General features: G+C 36.0%; 1 protein-coding gene across 1 annotated transcript; it reads right to left on the bottom strand.

Annotated features, from left to right (window-relative positions):
• Positions 1 to 20,853: 20,853 nt before the first annotated feature.
• Positions 20,854 to 21,734, bottom strand: LOC110011765 (uncharacterized protein At1g15400-like). The gene has a single exon (XM_020692954.2). It carries the CDS (start codon positions 21,590 to 21,592, stop codon positions 21,251 to 21,253), a length of 342 nt encoding a protein of 113 aa, XP_020548613.1. The 5' UTR covers positions 21,593 to 21,734; the 3' UTR covers positions 20,854 to 21,250.
• Positions 21,735 to 23,169: the final 1,435 nt, after the last annotated feature.

Consider the following 23,169-nt stretch of genomic DNA (forward strand, 5'->3'; position numbering starts at 1 on the left):
TTCTAACACCAAAACCTCATATGTGGAAAATGTAATATACATGTCTTTATGTAATTGGTGTATAGTTTTTTTTTTTTTTTAAAAGTTATTTATAATGTATAATATTTTTATGTTTTATTTGATTCGATCAGATTAATCTCGAGTAAAAAAATTACTTATCTTAATCTATTCGCATAATTGCACTTATACCTTTTTTAGAATACAAAATTACATGTTTTTGTTTGTTTCTTTTTTGGGGGGAAACTTACATATTATACTTTCATTCTTTTTGAAAAAAATTTCATATCGTTTGTGTCAGTATTAAGACCAAAAATGCTAATTTTAATAAAAAAAATTATCTAAATTTATAATTTTACGCATTATTCAGCATTGTACATTGATGTTAATACCCTTTTCTATAAGAGAACTTGGACCTTCGAATGGGGCTAAGGGAGCTAACGATTCGTTGGTTTGGTTATCTGCATATAATCTATACTAATATATAAGAGAAGGCCTTTTTTCTCTAATAAACGGCAGTTATGACACCACAATACAAATTTTATTGTTATGCCGATAATACCTCTAAGTTTATTTTCTTTCTTTTTGTTGCTTTTTTTCTTTCTCTCTTTTATTTTTATTCTTTTTGAAAATGTAATGTGCTGGTTTGTATATATATTTTCTTATTCATAATATATATTTTTTAAAATATAAAATATTATTTATTATAAATATGTAAAGACGGCGTGCTATGACAGTTGGTCTATACTATATATAAAGTAGAGCACCTCTTGGTGTTTCTCCTTATTTTGGTATTTTTTTAATTTAATTTTTTTAAAATTTTCATCTAACTTTCGACCCTCATTATCTTATTTATTTCCTTTTCTTTCATCTTCTTTTTGTCACCATTTTTTTTTACAAATTTAATATTAACTTATTATTTCATATATGTTTTATTAAAAAATAAATATTTTATTTTAAATGACCTTTTTAATTTCTTCACTTAAAATATGTTTTTAAAAAAATAAATTATTTTTAATTTTTTTTTAATTAAAGTGCCACAAACACTAGTTACTATAAAGGATAATTACACTATCCTCTCTAAAAATAAATCTTTTATAATTTGAAAAATTACATTGAGCATCCCTAACGTTTGTAATTCCGTATACAATAGATCCTTATATGAAAATTTATATTTATCCACAATTGACTTATTATTAACTTATTATAGATTAAAAAAAATCATATTTTTAATAAAAATAATTTATTTCATCATACAATCTAGCAAAAGTGTATGAACTGCATCAACAATTTTATAAACATAATAAACTACAAACTCGTATACAAGTAAATAGATACCCATAAACTACAAATTATTACACAAGAAAAAGACACCCATAAACTACAAAATCTTTGTCACGTGAAGAGTTTTGACTTTTGAGACCTTGAGAGTGTTTGTCTTAGCTTATTTAAAAAAATTATAATCTGCATATATAATATATATTTAAAATTAATTATAAGATATTGATTTTATTTTTAAAATAAATTTATGATATACTTGGATATAATAAGATTATAAAACACATAACTATTAGTAATGACTAATGAATTTGTTAAGATCTTAAAAATAAATTGACAATTTTTACCTTATTTTTTTTTAAAAAGCTTATAAGCTTCTAACATCTAATTTTTAAACTTTATATGATCTTTTTCTAATATTTTTACTAAATAATTTATAGTATTTTATAAATTCTCAAATATCTTATAAAATATTTTGAACGTTACTCGTAAACTAATGGCAAATGCTCGAATTAAATAGTTTGTCATGACCCAATTTTACCTGTCTTTGTCCCGAAATTTTAGTTCATCTTGTTTTCGAACCTTGGATGTGTACGTGTATATTGAGTGCGTGAGTGAATGTAAAAAAAAAAAAGATGTTCACACACAAGCACGTTGAATTTACACATTGTTTGGCCCGTGGAAGCTCTGAAAAGTCATGTTCGGACATCCACCCTAATTCATTCGTGAAGCCATATTTAGCTAATTAATCTTAAATCACTTTGTGAGTTGTTGAATACATTAATCACTTTTTTTCTTCCTCCTAAGCTATAAAATAAGTTATTACATGATTTAGTATTCCTAAATAGATTCATTTTAGTTAAAATTTACGAAACTTAGTGATATTAGCAAAAATTAAATAAAAATTCATATTTATCATTTACTAAATTATTACTGTCTTGTTGGTCTTTTTAACCAAATTACCCTTATAACACTACAAGAAAAATATATGTCTTGTGACAAAATAATTAGTGATAAAATTGGGGCATCGCCTTCGCCCGGCTGCAAAAAGAGACAACGGGTTGTCTAGATATGAGTGATTGATCGTCCAAAAGAAATGCTCTACCATCGCCCAGTTTAGGATGTAATGTGGTGAGTCAAGAAATAATAAGATCAAAATGGCAAAAAAGTAGTATCATATTACAATTAAAAAAAATCAATTTAATGATTGATCAAATTATGGCCAAATTTAATGTAATTAAAAATGGCCAAATCTAATAAAATAAAAATATATTTAAAGGGATGTATATCATACAGTCATGCACGTGTGTGGGTGTTATGCTGCATATATATATATGTGTGTGTGTGTGCATGCATGATGTATGTAGCCATGGCATGACATAAAATAGGGCCATGAAGGAGGAGAAAGATTGTGGCATATTGAAGGAGAGGGCAAAATAGTAAACATAAAGTATGAACACAGAAATGATATGATGATGGACCACATGTTCATCATCAACGCTTAGAGCCGCCTATAAATGAGCTTCCCACTACTAAAGCCTCATAATTTAATGAGGTTGGTGGATGTATATCAATCCATAAACCATTCACATTAATGCCCAATATCCATCACAAACTATCATTCCCTCTCTTTTTTTTTTAATTAAAAAAAATATAAATTACAAACAACCATGTCTAAATTTGAAATAATTATGAATATCCTCTCGTTATTTGAAATTCATAATATTCTGTGATGTTTGATGAATTATATAATATTTGGATGGATTTATGAAATTATCAACTTCGTTCTTGCTGCATTTTCTTTTAAAAAAAATTAAAAATTTGTAAAAGAAATCGGACGATGTGAATGAAAAACATTGAAAAATAAATTCATTTAGTCCATAAAAAAATTCAAAAAATTTTAAAATAAAATAAAAATTATACCTCATAGTCCACAAGGGCATCTTCGATCCATTCACAAAAAAAATGAATAGAAACCTAACAAGACTAACGAATTGGACTAATTGTTAGTAGGATACTATAATCATGGGGGACTTATAATTTTTGAAACAATGAAACGGTATTCGTAATTATGTCAAACCTCAAAGAGCTCGTTGTAATTTACTCTAAAACAATATACGATTCATTACATTATTAAATATATGTAAGAGATAATTACATTTATACCCCTTGATTTGTGGTCTATTTACATAATCATATGTGCCTTTTGGGATGTTACAGAAACCACCCGTGACAACCATAAAGCTTGGATAATTTGTGTAATGATGATGATGTTTCCAAGGGTTTGTGTAATTTTTGAAAAGATTTGAATTATTTATGTAAATAAACCATAGGTTAGAAATGTAAATTAATTATCCCTATATTTAATTAAAAAATTGATTCAATACATTAATAATTCAAACTATAAATACATCCATATGAAAAGAAACAACAAACTACTATAAAATAGTCATACCTTATATACTATTTATTTTTATTACGTGTAAATATTAATAAAAAATATTGTACCTCAAAAGTTGGGCAAAATATCTTTTTTAGTCTCATAAAATAAGGACATAATTTGTTTTGGTACTACAACTATGCAGTGACGCTTTTAGTCTCGTAAAACTCAAAATTATGTCTTTTTAGTCCAAGAAAATGTGATTTTAAGCATTTTTCGTTCCAAAATTATAATGCATTTTTAGTCCCAAAACCACAAGGACGTGATTTTTCGGGATTAAAAATACGTGATTATGAATTTTATGGGACTAAAAAAGACGCCTGTCATAGTTGTATGTGGTATTAAAATAAATTATGCTCTTATTTTATGAGATTAAAAAAACATTTAGCCCTAAAAAAATTGTTGTGCTAAAATTCGGTCCATCATACGTTAAATACGCGTGTTTTCTATTGTTGAAATACTAAACAAGGTAAGTGTTATATATCAGAATAATTATTTATTTAGGCTTTAAAGCAATTTTGGTCCTGTAGCTTTAGGGTTTTCCCGTTTTGGTCCTTTAAGTTTTCGGTTTTTTATTTTGGTCCTGTATCTTTCAAATCTGTTCTTTTTTGGTCCTTCAGTCAAATTGTGACCATTTTGCCCTTCTTAAGAAAAATGAATATAGTCCATCCACATGCCCTAGTTTGGCCCATCATGCTTCCGAAATAAAATTAAGCCTCTATAAATTCATACCTTGGTTTGACCGCCTTGCTTCCGGGTATTCCAAGTTCTCGATTTTACAGACTTCTTCCAACCACACAACCACAACTGATGGTTCGCAGGTACTTGGCTCCTTCAGTAACAAAACAGCACAGCACTATTTCGTTTCCTACCTTACGGCGTAAAAGGTGTTTCAAAACAGAGACTTAATAATATTTTTGGATAAACAAGTGGAACAGAAGCCTTTATTTATTGAAGAAATATTGGGAATATTACATAGATACTATTCCTCCATTGGAGGAGACAACTGTTTAGCCTCTCATAGGATAGAGGACTAGACTCGTTGGGAAAACCCCCATAAACTGAAAGATTAAAATACTAGAAAGATTGAAAACACTCAGAATAATGCTTTGAAGAGTAGGAGAAGTTTTTCTGATGATCCCCTTCTGCTTCCTTGCATCTTTATTTATAGGCGTCCGTGGACTTGAAATTCGGACTCCAAACTTGTTTTGTGATGACGTCATTGCGTTCGTCATCGCCTTGTGATTTCCAGCTGTCTGTCATAATGGTTTGTCGGTCACATGATTTTCAGCTGGCTGCTTTGCTGATTGTTGGCTTTTGTTGTTTTCTACCGACAGTCTTATTCTCTCGATTTTTTTACATCGTTTAACTTTTACTTCTCTTGGTAAAAATTTTTCTCTTTCCCTTATCTTGGTCCGGTTCGGATTTATTTTTCGTGACTCGAATCTTTGTCCCGAACAGGGACTTTTCTTGTTTCTCGCAGCAAGGGTACAAATGGTTATGTCATTGCCCAACATGCAACATGTTGCACGTCTTCATCCTTGTGGCTTCGATTGCCAGCAATTTATTTTCCCAGATTAACATCCTCTTTTTTTCAAATAAGCTTTCAGCAACTCCGTGCTTTTTCCTGTCATGGAATTTAACAGGAATGATCCATTCACTTTGTTTGAGAAAATCTTGAATGGATACTTGACTTTGTCCATCTATGTGAGACGGACCCATAATCCCCAAGCTCTCTTGGTAGAAATACTATCTTCACTAATAGCTGATACCAAGGGAGCTTTTCCTGAGGCAGCTTTAATTTTGTTGAAAGCTACCATATCTGGTCTCTGCAGCTTCATAAAATGGAATGTTGGATGAGACCCCTTTCCTGCAGTTTCTGGAGCTACTGAAATAAATTTTATCTCCAGAACATCGCCTCTCTTTAAGTGGGGGTTGTTTTGCCATGAATCAAAAATCGCCCCACTAATCCACTCCGGAAGTTTTGAAATTTCTGAAAAACTCGGTGACATAGTATAAACTGAAGCATGAGCTCCAAAATCATACCATTCTCTGACATCTTCTGATTTAGATCTTTCTAACATCCAGACTCTGTTATATTTTTCAAACGTTTCGATTATGGTCTTGTCTGGGTTCACTCCTTTGCGGAAAATTAATTTTTTCCACATACGCTGATAATCCTGCCAAGCAGAAGAAGATATCAATTCGTTAGTATTAGCCTTAGAGGTGCCTGTCATTGGCCTAAGGCTAATCTCTTCTCTTTAACCCCAGAGGTACTGGGTTGACTTGAACCTACAGGAGTTTGCACTTCCTGTGATTCAATTGTTGCCGTTTCACCAGAGTCTGGTGATGGCCTTGTGCAATCGGTACTTGAATCCGACGCTACAAGTGTAGAGCCCTGTACTCTAAAGGCATATTTTGGGTCATGCTCCCTCAACTCGTGAGTCATCCCCGAAGGTGACGCCTTCCGAATTGGTTCTCGTAAGTCATTCCATAGCGAGGTAGATGCTAATAAGGAACTCCTTATTGCGACCAGGACTGTGTCTAGATCAGCTCTTTGGATTTATCCGGCAACTTGGGCATTGACTGCTAGTTGTCCGAACTTTCTATCAAGCTCTGCGAGGTTTTCCCGAAGGTGCGTGAGTCTCAACATGATGGAGTTTGCTTCAGACGCCTCCATCTCTCGTCAGGAAATCTGCAAGAATGTTTTCATGAGATTTTATAATGATAATATTATAACAATAATATTGGCATTCTGCTTGCCATCTGATAATACGGGCTTTCTCTATTTTTTATTCTAATTTATTCTTTAAGAAAGCTTGACATTAGTATTATCAACTTTTAAAGTGAATTCTTTCTTTAGCAAGTAAAAATAAAGGTCATTTTTTGAAAGCCTTCCAAACCGTAAAGAATTCTTTCTCGTTTATGTGCCAAACTTCGGCCTGTTGTTCTGAGAACAACCCTCCGGTATATCTACAGGGTTCTTCCCCTATAGTTGTCTTCTTCATGAGCACTACCGCCCATCTGTAATCATTGGCATCTGTGTAAACTATCAATTCTTCCCCGTCTTGTGGTATAGCAAGCTTTGGAAGGTTACTGCAAACTTGTTTTAGCTCACGAACCCTTTTGGTGTGTATCTCTTCCCATTTCCACTTTGAACTCTCCGTTTCTTTCAGAAGTGGTTGAAAATCCTTTCTGTATCTTGCAAGATCCTTAATGAAGATTCCTGCGAAATTAACAACTCCCAAGAAACTTTGCAATTGCTTCTTGTTTTTTAGTACATCTGGGAAATTGCGGATTTTCTCCACAATATGGTCCTGTAACTCAATTCCTATTTTGTCAATAAGGATTCCTAAAAATTCAATCTTATTGACTGCAATAGTAGCTTTCTTTTCAAAAAGTACTAAACCTTCTCTATAGCATGCATCGAAAAATATTTCAAGATGTTTAATATGTTCTTTCATATTTTTGGATGCAATTAGTATGTCATATAGACAAACATGAACTCAAAATAATCTTGAAAAAGATTATCCATTTTTTTTTTTGAAATATCTGGGGTGCATTAGCTAAACCCATTGGAAGCACATTCCAGATATACTGTCCCTGTGGTGTGGAGAATGCAGTAAATTTCTTTGATTCATTTTCCATCTTAATCTGCTAAAAACTATATTTGCAATCGAATTTAGAAAATACTTTTTCTCCTTTAATGCAATCAATTAAGTGTTCTCTATTAGGAATGTAATAACCATCAAATTCTAATATCTTATTGATACCTTGATAGTTAATAACCAACCTGGGTTTACCTCTCTTAATCTTACCATGGTTTCTTACCAGAAATCCAGGGCTACTATAAGTAGAGACTCCAGGTTCAATGAGTCTAAGACTAATATGTTCTTTGATTATCATCTACATATCCTTCTTATCCTCCATGTTCATTTGGATAGGCTTGCATCGAGCATACTCGTATTTGCACTCATCTTTGACCTTCAGAATAGCTTTGATCTTGTTCCTATCCCACCAAGCCAGAGAATTTTCACTGAAGTTCCTCTGAATAAGCCTCTTGATATTTTCAAGAGAAAGCATGCTCTCTTCGCTAATGTCTAGCAATTTCATTTCCAGTAGTGCTTCTTTAAGGTTTTGAATTTCCTCCTCGGATTCCTTATAGAAGCTATTGCTGTCTACGAGTCCCTGCTGCCTGAAAGACAAAAGGATTTTGCCAAATTTTCTCTTATCCTGCATTTTTGGATGAGTTAATCTGGCATCAAAATCACCACGTTTGCTGTGAAAATTTATTGGCATTATCCTGTTAAATGCCTTTTCTCTTTGCAACACTTGTATCTCACTACCACAGTTAGTAGTAAAGATTAATAGATTCCTCTAATTATCCTGCATATATCTTGCAAATGCTTGAATGAAATTGTTACCTAGCAGGATATCGGCACCTGTATCATGAAAGTATATAGGAGGTGTTTTTACCCTAAACTAGGGTGATCCAAATGCTCCTCCAATCATGATTTTGGCCTCTCGTATTCCCTTATTGAGTATCAGAATTTTTTGCAAAAAATCTCTTCCTGCGATAACGGGTAAAGTTTCCCTTTCTTTCTTAGGGAAAACTCCAGGTTTTGCCGTGCAAATTCCTGAACCTGAATCAATATAAGCTGCAAAATACTCTGTTTTATATTAATCATATAATATACCAACAGATATGTATATCGAAGAGGGACTCGTCATTTAATTCTTATGGTAACACCATCAAGACTGAATTCCATTCTGTTACCTTTTCTTCCCCATGGTTTATGATCTTCGAGGAAACTTAACCCCAAAGTCATACTCCCATTTTCTCGTCATGCAACACCTGCAACTAAAATTTCATGGCCTGCTATTTCTAGCATGCCCTCATATTTTTCAACAACAGGTTGCTGTAAATGATATAGGTCATCACAAGGGAAATAATTTTCTTTCTTAGTGATGTCGAATATAACTTGTAATTCTTTCCATCCTTGAGGACATCTAACTTTTATGTTATCTACCCTAATCTCTTGAGGAGTTAAAGCTTTTAGTAACTCTTTCTCCTTTCCTTTGTAGCCTATAATCCTACTTCTGAAAAGGACATCCGACTACTTAACTCAGTCCTAGAGCTAAGTGTCCGATCTAAGACTGGGTGGTCTTTTATAATAATATCAACACCACCTATTCTAGGTATCATAATAGGATCTGGTGTCATTATCTTGGCGAACTCCTTGAGAATTCTAGGAATCTCAATATACTCTTTCCTAAGAAACAAATCTGAATGATGGGTCTTGGAAAGGGCATATGCAATTCTATAGGTTATAAAATACGGTCTATTTCCTTCTTTCATTAGATCTTTTCTTTTAAAGTCTTGATAAAAGGTTAAGACTCGACTGAAATCTTGATCTGCTAGGTTGTTTGCAATCCTAAGATGAATGTCAAACATCAGTTTTCCTGCATACAAATTTCCTATCATTGTTCCAAGACAACCATCTCTTAAGTTATTGATTCTTCTATCCATTATCGATAAATGTATTTCTGAATCAATTCCTTCCTTAAAAGTTGCTTTTATTACTACTTCAATAGCTATGTGGATCTATTTCATAGTAATAACTACTTCTTCTCTAAGCTTACTCAATTCTTCAAAAATTTCTTCTTTAGGAATTAACTGCATCTCCATCACATTACCAGTAAGTTCCATAGGTATAGAAAACTCACCTGAACTTACTTTGTAGATTATGTGATGCTTCCTTTGGTTCAGTCCAATCTGGTTCAGGACTTTTCCAATTCCTCCAGTCCTAAATCCATCGTATGGGCTGAGGTTGGAATCTTGCTGCATGATTCTTTCCATGGTTTTGTTTGACACTTTCATTCTGGAAAAGAATCCTGATAGACTTTCAGAAGTTTGAAGCCTATCTCCCTCGTTGTAATTATTCTGACTCGATTGAAAATCCATCCGAATCAGTCTGTATTTCCTCTTCATAGACGCTTTCGTCTGAAGGAAGATCTTCGAATTGATAGATAGGTACCAAATCGCCATAGTATACTGCATCTAGGATATCATCCGTGGCTTCAACTTTTCTAAATTCACCATGTTTCTGTGGGCAGTCGGGAGATATATGTTATTTTGCTCCGCAAGTCCAGCAATTGCAGTCTTTGAAACTTTCATTAGCTCGGGTATGGGGCCGTCTGAAAGTTCTTCTTGTAGGGGTTCTTCCAGTGGATCTTGCATTTGTTCGTCTAGATCCTTGGGATTCAACCCTTGTTGGTCCTTTTTCTGTCCAGATTTGTATGTTCTGGCTTTTGATTTGGACCACCATGATCTCCGCCTGGAAAAGGTTCTTCTGGAACTCCTATGGTAGGAATCATTATTCTTGCTTCCTCCTTTTTCCTTGGCTCACTTGATTCTCCTATAATAGTTAAAAAATCATTGTTATCACAACAAAGAGGGGTTCGTTTGATTTTACCTTTTAGTCTTTTCATATTCTTTTGGATGGATGCTTGATAACACCAATCCTTCAGTTTGTCTTTAAGGAAAGACATTCTTCTTGCCACCGAATCTAGCTGTCCTTCAGGTACTTTGTATGACTGCATCAACATTTCCCTTCATGGACTGCATATTTTTGCGAAGAACATTGGAGCTGCTACTTCCGTTGCTACTCCACTTTGGAAGAAATACTTGCGAAATTAATAGATGTATTCATCTACTGCGCAAATACTTCTAAGGTCAAGGCTGAAGAGAGTCTGTGCATATTCTCTAGCCTTTTCTGCTCTACTTCCTTCGAAGTATCCATCTCCGATGAAGTGTATCTTGATAAGCCTTCTTAGCCGCCGCACCTTTTGAGTCTCCGGCAAGGATGCTGGCTTTGGTTTTTTTGGGTATTATCCCATCCGATCTTTACAGATCCCTCTAAGCTCGATTACACAAACTTTATGAAGTTTTCTTTATCGAGCTCTAGGGTAGTTGTTGCTATCTTGATTGTTGCAACCCATTCGTCTATCAATTTCTCGGTATTTCGAAAATCGATAATATCAAGATTCAATATAGCGCCATATGGATGTAAGGGCTGGAGCATGGTCCTTGCCCAAGGTGTATTCTCCGGCACTCTTTTTGAATTTCTTCCTGAATTTTCCTTTAGCCTGGTTCCCACAAACGTTGGAGTAGCATTTGTATGGAAATCAGCACTTTTTCTCATCGCTTGATCTTGTGGAGGATCATTTGATCATATACTTCCCTCTAGCGGTGGTAGTACTGGAGTGATCTCATTTGTTTGGATATTGACTAAATCCACGATCCCGAATTGGGAAAAGAATTCCGCCAATTCTTGTAGATATGATAGATCCGCTCTTGTTACTTCCATTATTTTATGGATCTAATAGAAGCAATAATCAGATCTTCTCTTGACTTCGGCTTTCGAATCTCCGTGGCCTTCCCCTTCTGGTGTAGAAGAGGTACTGTTCCAAGGGCGTCCCTGATTCGCTCTTATCTGGATCTAGATATCTCAGGGCTCTCTCGTTGATTTCTCTTTAGATCTGTAATTTCTGTTTTCAGATGTGTAAGGCCCTTGTATAGATCGGAAAGAATCTTAAGGACCTCGTCCACCTTTTGGCTCAAAGATTCTATTTTCATAGGTATATGGATTAACCTGTGTCCATAGTCTTGAACCGTCTTTTGGATCTTCCTCAGATCTTGAGAGATTTTTGATGTATTCGGCTCGAGTTCCTTCCAATCAGTAATAATTTTTAGAACTGAAATTATGTAGGAATTTACCATGGACTTCAATGGAGTGTAGACGCCTCACTGCACTCCCTGGTAGCACTTGTCGGACTTCGAAATTTCTCAGCCATTCTTTTTCCTCTTCCGGCATGAGAAGTCTTGGATCAATACTCTTGGGACCATTGTAACACTTGTCAAGAATTTCCATAAGAAATTCTCTTCTCTGTATTTTCAGATGCTGGAAATATTCCGTATTTTCAGAGTAACTCGAACTTTCGTTCGGTTCCATTTTCTCTCAAAGAGTCTCCTCCATTAGTGGATAAATAAGGCGTAATTTCAAAAATAGTCCTGTAAGTAAGGGGGGGTGGCGTTCTTGGTCCCGTAACTATAGGACTGGCAATTTTAGTCCCGTAAGTTTCAAAAAGTTGGCAATTTTAGTCCTCCGCACAAATCTGGCCAATTTTTGAACAATTTTACCCTTTTCCAGCTTTAAAATGTGCAGTTTAGTCCAGTTTCAATTATTTTGCATTCTAATGTATATTTTCCACTCATGCTCAACAAGAATGGTATCAGAGCCTAGGTTTATTGAAGAAATATATGTTTATATTACATTTTGATATTATCCACTAATGGAGGAGACTTTTTAAGAAAAATGGAACCGAACGAAAGTTTGAGTTGCTCTGAAAACAGGAAATATTTCCAGATACTAGAAATACAAAGAAGAGAATTTCTCATGGAAATTCTTGACAAGTGTGACAACGGTCCCAAGAGGATTGATCTAAAATTTCTCACGCCAGAAGAAGAACAAGAGTGGCTGAGAAATTTTGAAGTTCGACAAGTACTACCAGGAAATGCAGTGAGACGTCTACACTCCACTGAAGTCCATGGTAGAATTCCAGCCAGGAGAAATGGAACGGGTAAATTCCTACATAATTTCAGTTCAAAAAATTATGACTGATTGGAAGGAACTCGAGCCAGATACATCAAAGATCTCCCAAGATCTGAGGGAGATACAAAAGACGGTTCAAGACTATGGACATAGGTTAATACATATACCTATGAAAATAGAATCTTTGAGCCAAAGGGTGGATGAGATACTTAAGATCCTTCCGGATCTACACAAGGGCCTTACAGATCTGAGGATAGAAATTACAGATCTAAAGAAAAATCAGAGAGAAAACCCTGAAACATCTAGATCCAGACAGGAGCGAATCAGGGACGCCCTCGGAACAGTACCCCTTCTACACCAGAAAGGGAAGGCCACAGAGATTCCAAAGCCAAAGTCAAGAGAAGATCTGATCATTGCATCTATCAGATCTATAAAATAATGGAGGTAACAAGAGCAGATCTTTCAGATCTACAAGAACTGGCGGAATCCTTTTCCCAACTCGGGATCGTGGATTTAGTCAATATCCAAACAAATGAGCTCACTCCAGCACTACCACTGCCGGAAGGAAGTACATGTTCTAATGATCCTCCACAGGATCAACCGATGAGGGAGAGTGCGGATTTCCACACTAATGCCACACCAACATTTGTGGGAACCAGATTAAAAGAAAATCCAGGAAGAAATCCAAAAAGAGCGCCGGAGAATACACCTTGGGCAAGGACCATGCTCCAGCCCTTACATCCATACGGCGCTATACTAAACCTGGATATTATCGATTTCCGAAATACTGAGAAATTGATAGACGAATGGGTTGCAGCAATCAAGATAGCAGCGACTACCCTAGAACTCGATAAAGAAAACTTCATAAAGCTTGTGGAGTTGAGCCTGGAGGGATCTGTAAAAATCGGATGGGATAATACCCCAGAAGATACCAAAGCCAGCATCCTTGCCGGAGATTCAAAAGGCGCGATAGCTGACCGGCTAGGAAGGCTCATCAAGATACACTTCATTGGAGATGGATACTTCGAAGGAAGTAGGGCAGAAAAAGCTAGGGAATATGCACAAGCTCTTTTCAGCCTCGAATTAAGAAGTATTTGCGCAGTAGATGAATATATCTATTGGTTCCGCAAGTATTTCTTCCAAAGCGGAGTAGCAACAGAAGTAGCAGCTCCAATGTTTTTTGCAAAAATATGCAGTCCATGGAGGGAAATGTTGATTCAATCATACAAAGTACCTGAAGAACAACTAGATTCAGTGGCACGAAGAATGTCTTTCCTTAAAGACAAGTTGAAGGATTGGTGTTATCAAGCATCCATCCAGAAGAACATGAAAAGACTGAGAGGTAAAATCAAACGAACCCCTCTCTGTTGTGATAACAATGATTTTCCAACTATTATAGGAGAATCAAGTGAGCCAAAGAAAAGGAAGAAGCAGAGTAATGACTCCTACACTAGGAGTTCCAGAAGAACTTTTTCCCGACGGAGATCATGGTGGTCCAAGTCCAAAGCCAGAACATACAAATCTGGACAAAGAACAGGACCAACAAGGGTTTCATCCCAAGGATCTAGACGAACAGATGCAAGATCCACCGGAAGAACCCCCACAAGAAGAACTTTCAGACGAGCCCATACCCGAGCCAATGAAAGTTTTAAAAATTGCAATTGCTGGACTTGCGGAGCAAAAGGACATATATCCCCCGATTGTCCGCAAAAACGTGGTGAATTAAGAAAATTTGAAGCCACGGATGACATCCTAGATGCAGTTTACTATGGTGACTTGGTACCCATCTACCAATTCGAAGATCTTCCTTCAGACGAAAGCGTCTATGAGGAGGAAATAGAGACTGATTCGGATGGATCTTCAACCGAGTCAGAATAACTACAACGAAGGAGATAGGCTTCAAACCTCCGAAAGCCTATCAGGATTCTTTTCCAGAATGACGGTGTCAAACAAAACCATGGAAAGAATCATGCGGCAAGATTCCAACCTCAGCCCATATGATGGATTTAGGATTGGAGGAATTGGGAAAGTCCTGAACCAGATAGGACTAAACCAAAGGAAACATCACATAATGTACAAAGTAAGTTCAGGTGAGTTTGCTATACCTATGGAACTTACTGGTAACGTGATGGAAATGCAGTTAATTCCTAAAGAAGAAATTCTTGAAGAATTGAGTAAGCTTAGAGAAGAAGTAGCCATTACTATGAAATGGATCCACATAGGAACTATTGAAGTAGTAATAAAAGCAACTTTTAAGGAAGGAATTGATTCAGAAATACATTTATCAATAATGGATAGAAGAATCAATAACTTAAGAGATGGTTGTCTTGGAACAATGATAGGTAACTTGTATGCAGGAAAACTGATGTTTGACATTCATCCTAGGATTGCATACAACCTAGCAGACCAAGATTTTAGTAGAGTCTTAACCCTTCATCAAGATTTTAAAAGAAAAGATCTAATGAGAGAAGGAAATAGACCGTATTCTATAACTTATAGAATTGCATATGCCCTTTCCAATACGCATCACTCAGACTTGTTTCTTAGGAAAGAGTATATTGAGATTCCTAGGATTTTCAAGGAGTTCGCCAAAGTCATGACACCAGACCCTATTAGAATACCTAGAATAGGTGGTGTTGATATTATTATAAAAGATCACCCAGTCTTAGATCGGACACTTAACTCTAGGACTGAGTTTAATAGTCGAATGTCCTTTTCGGAAGATAGGATTATAGGCTACAAAGGAAAGGAGAAAGAGTTACTAAAAGCTTTAACTCCTCAAGAGATTAGGGTTGATAACGTAAAACTTAGATGCCCTGAAGGATGGAAAGAAATACAAGTTATATTTGACATCACTAAGAAAGAAAACTTTTTTCCTTGTGATGACTTATATCATTTACAGCAACCTGTTGTTGGAAAATATGAGGGCATGCTGGATATAGCGGGCCATGAAATTTTAGTTGCAGGTACTGCAGGAAGAGAAAATGGGAGTATGACTTTGGGGTTAAGTTTCCTCGAAGATCATAAACCATGGGGAAGAAAAGGTAATGGAATGGAATTCAGTCTTGATGGTGTCACCATAAGGATTGAATGACGAGTCCCTTTTCTATATACATATCTGTTGGTATGTTGTATGATCAATATAAGACGGAGTATTTTGCAGCTTATATTGATTCAGGATCAGGTATTTGCACGGCAAAACCTGGAGTTTTCCCTAAGGAAGCAAGGGAAACCTTACCCGTCATTGCAGGAAGGGATTTTTCACAAAAAATCCTGATACTCAATAAGGGAATACGAGAAGCCAAGATCATGATTGGAGGAGCATTCGGATCACCCTGGTTCAGGGTAAAAACACCTCCTATATACTTTCATGATACAGGTGCCGATATCTTGTTAGGTAACAATTTTATTCAAACATTTGCAAGATATATGCAGGATAATCAAAGGAATCTGTTAATCTTTACTACTAACTGTGGTAGTGAGATACAGGTGTTGCAAAGAGAAAAGGCATTTAACAGGATAATGCCAATAAATTTTCGCAGCAAACGTGGTGATTTTGATGCCAAATTAACTTATCCCAAAATGCAGGATAAGAGGAAATTTGGTAAGGTCCTTTTGTCTTTCAGGCAACAGGGACTCATAGACAGCGATAGCTTCTATAAGGAATCCGAGGAGGAAATCCTGAACCTTAAAGAAGCACTATTGGGAATGAAAGCACTCGACATCAACGAAGAGAGCAGACTTTCTCTTGAGAATGTCAAGAGGCTTATCCAGAGGAACTTCAGCGAAAATCCTCTGGCTTGGTGGGATAGGAACAAGATCGAAGCTACTCTGAAGGTCAAAGAAGAATGCAAATACGAGTATGTTAGATATAAACCTATCCAGATGAACATGGAAGATAAGAAGGATATGCAGATGATAATCAAAGAGCATATCAGTCTTGGACTCATCGAGCCTGGAATCTCTACCTATAGTAGCCCTGGATTTTTGGTAAGAAACCATGGCGAGATCAAGAGAGGTAAACCCAGGTTGGTAATTAACTATCAAGGCATTAATAAAATTTTAGAGTTTGATGGTTATTACATTCCTAGTAGAGAACACTTAATTGATTGCATTAAAGGAGCAAAAGTGTTTTCTAAATTCGATTGCAAATCTGGTTTCTATCAGATTAAAATGGAGAGCGAATCAAAGAAATTTACTGCATTCTCCACACCACAGGGACAATATATCTGGAATGTGCTTCCAATGGGTTTAGCAAATGCACCCCAGATATTTCAAAGAAAAATGGATAATCTTTTTAAAGATTACTTCGAATTCATGTTTGTCTTTATTGACGACATATTGATTGCATCAAAAAATATGAAGGAACATATTAGACATCTTGAAATATTTTCTGATGCATGCTATAGGGAAGGTTTAGTACTTTCTGAAAAGAAAGCTACTATTGCAGTCAATAAGATTGAATTTTTAGGAATTCTTATTGACGAAACAGGAATTGAGTTGCAGGACCACATTGTGGAAAAAATCCGCAATTTTCCAGATGTACTCAAAGACAAGAAGCAATTGCAAAGCTTCTTGGGAGTTGTTAATTTTGCAGGAATCTTCATTAAGGATCTTGCAAGATACAGAAAGGATTTCCGACCACTTCTAAAAGCAACGGAGAGTTCAAAGTGGAAATGGGAAGAAATCCACACCAAAAGGGTTCGTGAGCTGAAACAAGTTTGCAGTAACCTTCCAAAACTTGCTATACCGCAGGACAGGGACGAATTGGTAGTCTACACAGATGCCAATGATTACAGATGGGCAGCAGTGCTCATGAAGAAGACAACTACAGGGGAAGAACCCTGTAGATATACCGGAGGGTTGTTCTCAGAACAACAAGCCAAAGTTTGGCACATAAATGAGAAAGAATTCTTTGCGGTTTGGAAGGCTTTCAAAAAATGGCCTTTATTTTTACTTGCGAAAGAATTTACTTTAAAGGTTGATAATACTAATGTCAAGGCTTTCTTAAAAAATAAATTAGAATCAAAAATAGAGAAAGCTCGTATTATCAGATGGCAAGCAGAATGCCAATATTATTGTTATAATATTGTCGTTATAAAATCTCATGAGAATGTTCTTGCAGATTTCCTGACAAGAGATGGAGGCATCTGAAGCAAACTCCATTATGTTGAGGCTCAGGCACCTCCGGGAAAACCTCGAGGAGCTTGACAGAAAGTTTGGACAGCTAGCAGTTAATGCTCAAGTTGCCGGACAAATCCAAAGAGCTGATCTAGATACGGTCCAGGTCGCAATAAGGAGTTCCTTATTAGCATCCACTTCGCTATGGAACGACTTACGAGAACCAATTCGAAAGGCATCACCTTCCGGGATGACTCGCGAGTTGAGGGAGCATGACCCAAAACATGCCTTTAGAGTACAGGGCTCTACACCTGTAGCGTCGGATTCAAGTACCGATTGCACAAGGCCATCACCAGACTCTGGTGAAACGGCAACAATTGAGTCTCAGGAAGTGCAAACTCCTGTTGATTCAAGTCAACCCAACACCTTTGGGGTAAAAGAGGGAGAGATTAGCCTTAGGCCAATGACGGGCACCTCTAAGGCTAATACTAACGAATTAATATCTTCTTCTGCTTGGCAGGATTATCAGCGTATGTGGGAAAAATTAATTTCCCGCAAAGGAGTCAATCCGGGCAAGACCATTATCGAAACGTCTGGAAAATATAACAGAGTCTGGATGTTAGAAGGGTCTAAACCAGAAGATGTAAGAGAATGGTATGATTTTGGAGCTCTTGCTTCAGTTCATACTATGTCACCGAGTTTTCCGGAAATCTCAAAACTCCCGGAATGGATTAGTGGGGCGGTCTTTGATTCATGGCAAAACAACCCCCACTTAAAAAGAGGCGATGTTCTGGAGATAAAATTTATTTCAGTAGCTCCAGAAACTGCAGGAAAGGGGTCTCATCCAGCATTCCATTTCATGAAGCTGCAGAGGCCAGATATGGTAGCTTTTAACAAAATCAAAGCTGCCTCAGGAGAAGCTCCCTTGGTATCAGCCATTAGTGAAGATAGTATCTCTTCCAGGAGAGCTTGGGGACTATGGGTCTATCTCACAGAGATGGACAAAGTCAAGTATCCATTCAAGATTTTCTCAAACAAAGTGAATGGATCATTCCTGTTAAATTCCATGACAGGAAAAAGCACGGAGTTTGCTGAAAGCTTATTCGAAAAGAAGAGGATGTTAATCTGGGAAAATAAGCTGCCAGCAACCGAAGCCACAAGGATGAAGACGTGCAACATGTTGCATGTTGGGCAATGGCATAACCATCTGTGCCCTTGCTGCGAGAAACAAGAAAAGCCCCTGTTCGGGACAAAGATTCGGATCACGAAAAATAAACCCGAACCGGACCAAGACAAGGGAAAGAGAAAAATTTTTACCAAAAGAGGTAAAAGTTAAACAATGTAAAAGGTTGAAAGGATAAGACTGTCGGTAGAAAACAACAAAAACCGACAGTCAACAAAACAAGGAAGACAGCTGGAAGTCACATGGCCGACAAACCATAATGACCAAATAGCTGGAAGGGACGGGGCGATGACGTATGCAATGACGTCATTTTGAAAAGGACAAGGTGATGACGGAAGCAATGACGTCGTCAAAAAATCAAGTTGGAGTCCGAGTTTGAAGTCCGCGGACCCCTATAAATAATGTGGCAATGAAGCAGAAGGGGATTATCAGAAAAACTTCTCCTACTCTTCAAAAGAATTATTCTGAGTGTTTTCAATATTTCTAGTATTTTAATCTTTCAGTTTATGGGGATTTCCCCAACGAGTCTAGTCCTCTATCCTATGAGAGGCTAAACAGTTGTCTCCTCCAACGGAGGAGTAATATCTATGTAATATTTCCTATATTTCTTCAATAAAAAGTTAGGCTTCTGTTCAATTTGTTTATCCAAAACTTTATTAAGTCCCAATATTGGAGTCCCTTTCACGCCCTAAGGTAGGAAACGAAATAGGGCTGTGCTGTTTGTTGCTGAAGGAGCCAAGTACCTGCGAACCATCTACTGCGGTAGTGTGGTTGGAAGAAGTCCGTAAAATCGAGGACTTGGAATACCCGGGAACAAGGCGGTCGAAAAAAGGTATGAATTTATGAGGGCTTAGTTTATTTTGGAAGCATGTTGGGCCAAACTTGAAGCATGATAGGGGGCTAAGGTTCATTTTTCGCTAGAAGGGCAAAATGGTCCTAAAAAAGGCTGAAGGACCAAAATTGCGAAAATTCGAAAGATACAGGACCAAAATTGCCACCGCGATAGTTAGAGGACCAAATTTGCCATACCCCTATACATACAGGACGAAAATTGCAATATTGCCGGATAAATAACATCAAGATGTAATATAATCATATATTTTTTCAATAAACCTAGGCTTTGATACCATTCTAGGCGAGCATGGGTGAAAAATGCATAAATTTGCAAGAATAGTGAAAAATGGACTAAAATTCGTGCTTAAAAATAGTTTAGGGGTAAAATGGTCCCGAATTTAGCCCAGCTCCACGCAGATTCTGTCAGATCCCTTCGGAGGACCAAAATTGAGCGTTTTGAAAAGTTACGGGACTAAAATGGGATCACAAAAAGTTAAAGGACTGAAATGGGAAATGACCCAAGTTAGGGGACTATTCTTGCCTTTAATCCATTTATTTATTTCCCCCCTAATTCGGAAATTGTTGATCTATTGGATTATCAGTGTAAAGATAATCACTAGAATTCATTATTTAAAGCATAAATTGTCTCTTTCATTGTATGAAAATTTAAAAATAATTTCATAAAATTAACGAGCATTTAACAAATATCATCTTTAATGAATAGTCACGAGTAAATATTTATTATACAATCTCTAATTTTAAAAACAATTATAATTATAAAAATCTCATAAATGCCTATTGTTGCTTAATAAAATTGATGAATTTATTGTCCAACTTCATTAGTTGGATTTCCGTTGGATTGGCTAGGTCAAATTTGATGACCTAACTACCATATCACTAAAATTAAAAATTAATTTAAAAAACCATTTGGGCGGACACCTTCGTGATGATCATCATCATGATATTGACATTCATTCTGGGAAGTAATGATAATTAATTATTGGACGTAACGTATTAATCTACTCCCCTCTGTCTCTCTCTCTCGCACACAGTAGAAAAGATCCTTGATTTTGTGCATTATATATCCTTAAATCCATCATAAGCTTTAAGAAAAACATCCTCAACATTGTCATCACTTTGCAATTTCATCTCCCAATTCGAATTTTATAATGAAAACCAAACAAAAAAACAACAAATTATTATACGAATAGAAAATCGTCTGTACACCAACTTTCTATGTAATTAATACACAAAAAATACAGCCCAAACGCAATATCAATGTGTAATAGAAAATCTAGACGGATCGATTGTTGTTGAAATGACAACTTGAAATATATTATATCCATAGAAAATCCAAAAATGATTGAGCAAACATGCCGTGTAGGTGATGCAATTGTAGATGTACACGTTTATTGCATAGACACAAAACGACAGCGACACGGTAATGTCATAACATAAGAGAAATTTTGATTTGTACAATATTCAGTAAAGCTAACAAGGGAAACATTAACATGTAGCCATAACCATATGTTGCACAAACTGAAGGAACATTAAACCCAAAAAGGGAAAACACAGAGAAACTATGTCCTACAACCTAAAACCAAAGTTCAAAACTATCCACGAAAAGGGGAAAAAGAAGCACGACCGTTGATCCTTCATAGGACTCGAATGATTATCGGACCTCAATTTGATCGAGATGAACATGTAATACCCACGTACACCTTCCCGCACAGTATTCCACCTCCAGTCGCCTGGAGAGAACTGTTCTTCTACGTAGAGTAATCACATCACGCGCTTACCGGACTTCGGGGGCCGGCGGCGCGTCTTGTTGTTTTTCCCGAAGGCACCGCATAAACCACAAGCCGAAACCCTGGGAGACGGAGGCTCGACTGCTGGCGAGATTCTTCCTGTGCGGAAGCCGCGTCCGCCGTTGGATCGGTTCCTCTCGATCGTTAATCCGGCGGCGGCGTCGTCTTTGTTTTGGTATTGCGGTCTGTTGTTCTTATCTTCTTTCCGTTGGTTGGCGAGCTGATTAAGTTCTCCAGACAGGAATTTGTCGTCCCATACCAATCCCGAGGAGCCTTGTCTCCTGAATGATACTTCAGATCTCTGCAAACCTGCCATCAAAATCTCTGCCTTCTCTCGCTCTTTCTCTCTCCTTATTGAGGTTTTTGGGTTGTGTGGAGAGATTTCTTGGATGAAGGCTATGAATTATTAGGAAGGCGACTGCGGGGGGCTTCGAGGCTAGGCCTTTTTCTTATCATGTGTGTGTATATATATATCTATACTATATACATTTGTATGTATATATTTATTTATTTATCATATATATATATATATATATATATGTGCTCTCCTTTGTCAGTATATGTATGTCTATGGTGCATATGGAATGGTATAATATGGGATGCTGTTTGTTGTAATTTTCATTTATTTTATTTATGGGTGGGGTGGGATTGGTGGTTTCGGATAGAACAGGCAACGGGGTGGATTTGAGACACGTGGTGACGGATCAAAGACCCACCCTATTTCGTATACAGAAAATTTGGATCAAAACTCGTCTTCGCTCTCCCCTCTCAAAACCTTTAACCCGTCTTCAGCTGCTTAATCTTTTCAAATTATTTTGTTTTTAAATTCTAAAATTATTTAATTTTTCTTTTAAAAAATTACATGAAATTGTTCATATGAAGCATAAAAAGATTAACGCAATGTTCGTTTTCATATTTAAGTTATTTTTTATTTGGGTGTTTTAAATTATTTTAGCATAAATACGTACATATATACACGCATATGTACATAAATATATATAATAAAAATATAATTTGACAATTAACAGTAATTTTTGTCTCAAAATACAACAATTAAACATACAATACTTATTTAAGATTATCTCAAAAAATAAATCCAAACATACATATTATTTTTAACGTATATTTATTTATCTTTATATTTCTCTTTTTATCTCTATAAAATACTAAAAAAACAAATTCAAACACTATGAGTTTTGACACCTGCTTAAAACTCATAGAAAATAAATTAATTATTAATAATAATTATGTTTGGGTCTGGAATGGGCCCGCAACAGAATCCAGCCCCGACTTTGGAGCCAAGGGGTACACAAAATTGAACCCCAACCAACCCTGAGTCATACTTAATTAAAAATGAAACGGGTCTGGAGCGGGCCTGATTTACCCGAATCATTTCTATGCATAGTTTGATCACTTTTTAATATAAGGAGTTGCTTAGTTAATTTGATTTAAAAATCATAGCTTAATTAAAATTTATTATTTAATTAATTATAAATAGGATTGAGAAAATAAAATATTCACCACTGTAAAATTTGATCGGTGAAATTATAACTTAATTTGGTGTTGCAAAAAGTAATTATTAATTTTTATAATATTACTCCGTGCATTCAAATTTCTAAAAACAAACTTTTACTTGGTAAATGATTGCTTTTATATCATATTTATTTTTAATATAATTAATCACAATTGGAAATAATCGAATCCAAGTAGAGCTTCACATCTATGCATGCTCTATGTATGTACATAAATGCAACTACATGCATGTATGTACGCATATATATATATATATAGAGAGAGAGAGAGAGAGGGGTTGATTGTGAAGATTAGAGATCATAATGTGATATTGGTTGGTTAGAAGAAGAGGTCACAGGAAGGCAACTTAGTCAATGCCTT

The sequence above is a fragment of the Sesamum indicum genome, linkage group LG3, assembly GCF_026168435.1.
Source record: "Sesamum indicum cultivar Baizhima isolate 11 linkage group LG3, ASM2616843v1, whole genome shotgun sequence".
Taxonomy (NCBI): domain Eukaryota; kingdom Viridiplantae; phylum Streptophyta; class Magnoliopsida; order Lamiales; family Pedaliaceae; genus Sesamum; species Sesamum indicum.